The sequence below is a fragment of the Sinocyclocheilus grahami genome, unplaced genomic scaffold (assembly GCF_001515645.1).
Source record: "Sinocyclocheilus grahami isolate Dianchi unplaced genomic scaffold, SAMN03320097.WGS_v1.1 scaffold128.1, whole genome shotgun sequence".
Lineage (NCBI taxonomy): Eukaryota > Metazoa > Chordata > Actinopteri > Cypriniformes > Cyprinidae > Sinocyclocheilus > Sinocyclocheilus grahami.
This window is the reverse complement of record NW_015505307.1, coordinates 180,649-184,966: the sequence shown is the minus strand read 5'-3', so window position 1 is coordinate 184,966 and position 4,318 is coordinate 180,649. Positions and strand designations below refer to the sequence as shown.

Genomic DNA, 4,318 nt, shown 5'->3' with positions numbered 1-4,318 from the left:
GTTTCAGAAAGACGGGGCATAGAGGAGAAACAATAATGTACAGTATGTAGAAAATAATGTGTTTTTTTAACTTTAAACCACATAAACATTTCATTACACCAAATACACAAAATAATGTTTTTTTAGCAGCATCATATGACCCCTTTAAGTATATTCTATTTTCCTTTTACAGCTGCAGAGAGGAAGATGCTGAAAAACACCAGCAAACCCTAAAACAGACAACAGTTTACAGATGTTTTTCAGCGGCAGCAGAACTATGACTAAACTTTTGGATGAAACTTGTTTACTTTTATTACTTGTGGGAAAACTTGAAACACTTTTAAATAAGTATGAAGAATGGCATTGGTTTTGTACATAACATTTTTGTTTAACGTTATTAATAAAAATGTACCGAGAACCGTGGATTTTCACTGGTATTGGTACCGAATGCTGACATTCTGGTACCGTGACAACACTATTTGAATCAATGTGATAAACAAGTTACTCTGATTATATCACCTAAAACATGTAATGTAATAAATTACGTTACTAACTAGAATTGTTGTCATGTAATTTGGAATCAGTAACGGATTACAATTAGTAAGTAATCTACCCAGCTCTAATAGCAGAAAAAACAGTCCAAAAAACATAGCTTTAACACAGTGTGTCATACTAAGACCCGCCTGGATTAGTCGTAGGCGGTTTTAGTAGTAACATTAATTCACCAAACCTTTTTAATAGAACACATAAAATAATACCATAGTTCTCAAAACAAAGAGCATTTGCAGGCGTCCTCGCGGGCGTCTATGTAAAGCGTTCACTAGGTTTTGAGCCAAACCCAACGTGTGTGCGTCTTATCAGTGACCCGAGTGCCCTACACGGACGTGACAACATGCCCTCAATCAAAGTTGGTTATTAAATCTAATGAATTCTCACCGAATTTAACAGCGCAGTCTGCGAGGCAGCGGTCCCACTTTCGGCCGAGCTCTTTCTCAGACATGATGACAGCGGACGGCAGCGCTAGAGCGGATGACTTTGGCTTGAAGGCTTGTAGTGCGCTGTCATACTTTCCTTCACCGGCAGTGGAGGAGTGTGTACGCGCTGCAGGATAGCGCCATCACCTGGACAGGCGGAGAAATAACGCAAGTTTAAGGGGATGATCAACGCCCAGAAACAAAATACATTAGTTTGGTTTTGGTTTATTTATTTATATAGCACTACTAAATTTATATATGCCCACAGTGATTTACATGAAAACGCTAAGAACCAAAAACAATCTCACACATACTGAGCAATCAAACAAATACATATACTAGCTAGTTGAACTAACATAGGCTGCCACTCCAAAATGAGCTTTCAGTAGATGTATGTAATAGATGGAATTTTGCATTGTTCAATAGTACACTGAAATCCAAGCATATTAATTATAGCTTGAGAACCAACGCTTTAAAATGTTAATATTTTTTTTTTTTTTTAATGATAAACATCACTTTAATATCATTTTAAGTTTCACAAAAGATACAAATACTGAAATAAAAAAACTAAAAATGTTTATATTTTATTTTTATATTTTCTAAAAACTATATATATATATAGATATATATACACACACACACATATATATATATATATATATATATTTACATATACATATATAAAATATTTAGAAAATATAAAAATAAAATATAATTTAATATATAAGTATTTAATTTTAAATATTTTTTGAATATTATGGGTGAAAATTATTTAATGGAAAGTTTAATTAAATATGAATGATCATTTAATAATCAGGCATTTAAAAAATGATATCCCTTTAGTTTATTTTACATGTAAAAAGAATATTTATATATTTAGTGAAATTAACTTTCACACTGGATTCTAGGTTTCAGAAAACGTTGAAACATTCAACATCACACTTCATAATTTATCACATAAACCTCATCACGTTTAAACTTGAATACTTGTTTTATTTTACATATTGTGTTATACAAAATAACAACTGCAGTATACATACGATTGCTTTCCTGAGATGAAAATACAACGATTTACAATACAAAGACTGGCAATTGTCTAAAGGCCATTTTAAGAGGATTCTGATCATAAAACTGTGGAGGAGTGCTGTACATGTTACACGACGCACGAGATTATAACATCAAACTGTTGAAAGATGCAATACTGCTGATACATACATCTGATCTTATGCTGAAGTTAGTTAATAAGCCTGTTAATAATCTGTTTTCACAAATATAGAATGTACTCCAAACACAATTTAATCATGTGACCTAAAAAGACCTATAATCCTGCAAAGGCTAAATCAATTTAAGACAAAAATCTATCATTTTAAAATAAACCAAATTTTTTTTTTTTTTGGAAAATGCAAACAGAAATAGAGCCAGAACTGATCTATAATGCAAATTTACTTTAAGTTATTAAGCATCTATTATTAAAAAACTGAAGAGGTGATACGTCTTTCCTGAACAAAAACACTACCATCACTAATAATAAACATCAGAAAGTGCATCATCAGGCAGCAGGAAGTTAAACCCCCGCCAGGACAGTTCAATTCAACACTAGAGAACCCGATACAGATACTATGACGCCAGGTCACCCGACATACAAATATACAAACTGCCATCTAAAGTAAGATTTCCTCTATTAGGGCTCTCGTTTCTTCGGGCTCTGGGCTGCTGTCTCTGCAGGGTTTGTCTCCTCTCTCTGCGGCCTCACGGAGCTGTTGCTGATGGACAGCAGACCCCTGAGCTCCTTGTTTTCAATCTGCATCAACAAAAAGATGCATTACATGAACATACAAAATGAGAAATTATAAACTGATGTATTAAAATAAAGCCATTACTTCAAGCTGTGCCAATTGCTCTTTTACAGAGCAGTAGCGCTGGTCGTCCACCTGCACAGCTCGACGCATTACTTGACCCATTTCACAGATCCGCTCCAACTGGCTTTGAACCTCCTGGAATAAAGACTTATTTTAGGTTTCATTCTGCTTGATTTTTGAACATGCCATTAGAATAACTTAAAGAAACGGATGCAATTTTTTTTTTTTAAGCAATAGGTCACCCAAAAATGAAAATTTGCTGAAAATTTAGCATCATATTGCTCGCTTACTAATGGATTCACTGCAGTGAATGGGTGCCGTCAGAATGGAATCCACACCACTCCAGTCCATCAATTAACATCTTGTGAAGAGAAAAGCTGTGTGTTTGTAAGAAACAAATCCATCATTAAAGGTCCCACATTGTCAAAACTGAAATTTCCTGGCTTTTTCACGATAACTGAGGTCTAGGGGCTATTTAACTACCATATATGTCTACTTGCGTCACGATTAGTACCAGTTGTGCTGGTTAGACCCTGCTCCGGAGTAGGAGCTAATTTGGTTCTCGAAAAAGGCAGTCCAGTACTAAAATCACACCCAGTTCCGGCGGTGCGAAAACGCCAAAAAGTGGGTAGTTCCACAATTAGTTCTGGTACTATGAAAAGGTTCCTGCGGTGCGAAAGGCCCTACTGTTACTATGAGTTGGTCACATCTAACGTGTATAGTAAAGACAAACTCACCGTGTCGATCTAGTCATGATGAAGATGTATATACACATTTCAATTTCAGCAGGCAACTATTTCTACAGCTACATTGTTTCAGCCACAATTAATCACAACAATATATACATACAATTACAAGTGATTATATATAAATCGTCAGTTTGTTGTTTTACACACCGACATTATTTCATACACGACATAGACAAGAAATCTGTAGACGCGCCCATAACAACAAAAGATAATACTTTATTGAACCTTTTCAGATAAGAAGTGTGCGCTGAAAAACGCCAGCATACACGAGCATTTTTGACGATCCTTTCTGTCCAGTCTGCTCGTTTTATCGCGTTTAACCACAGCTGTCGTCGGATTTTTGTCTGGCAGTGGCAGCAGATATGTGATCAAATTTCTAATTTGAGGCTGTATAACGTCGATTCTGGCACCCAACATCACAACTAGATGATATTTTAAGCTCCTTATGTAGCCGAATCTGTGCTGGTTTGAATGGGCCGCCTCCAGTTTCCCCTTTGTTTTTCTGCCTCCAGCTAGCGCTGTGACGTCGGCTGACCCTAGTTACCTGTGGTTGGCCTGGCTGTACGTCACTCAGAAAACAACAGGCCAATCAGAAGAGAGGCTCATGAATATTAATTAGACAGGCCAAAATCGACCTGTTCTCAGCAGAGCTCATGAGAGAGGAGCTGTAAAAATATATTGAGATGGTTTTTGGTACTTATACCGCAAATATATATATTCTTAAGGACATCAAAACCTAAAATAAAACTCCAGAAAG

The 4,318-nt window shown here is 35.9% G+C and overlaps 2 protein-coding genes across 2 annotated transcripts in view; both read right to left on the bottom strand.

The window, feature by feature from the left end:
• Positions 1-1,092, bottom strand: part of LOC107590465 (MICOS complex subunit MIC10-like) — a 4,822-nt gene extending 3,730 nt beyond the window's left edge. The window contains exon 1 of the mRNA XM_016279209.1: positions 916-1,092. Within this exon, the coding sequence (XP_016134695.1) occupies positions 916-979 (64 nt within the window). The 5' untranslated portion in view covers positions 980-1,092. The remainder of the gene's footprint in view (positions 1-915) is intronic.
• Positions 1,093-2,334: 1,242 nt separating this feature from the next.
• LOC107590494 (suppressor of IKBKE 1-like) overlaps positions 2,335-4,318 on the bottom strand; it is a 7,818-nt gene continuing 5,834 nt past the window's right edge. The window contains exons 4-5 of the mRNA XM_016279247.1: positions 2,834-2,947; positions 2,335-2,754 (exon numbers count right to left, since the gene is read on the bottom strand). Of these exons, the coding sequence (XP_016134733.1) occupies positions 2,635-2,754; positions 2,834-2,947 (234 nt within the window). The 3' untranslated portion in view covers positions 2,335-2,634. The remainder of the gene's footprint in view (positions 2,755-2,833; positions 2,948-4,318) is intronic.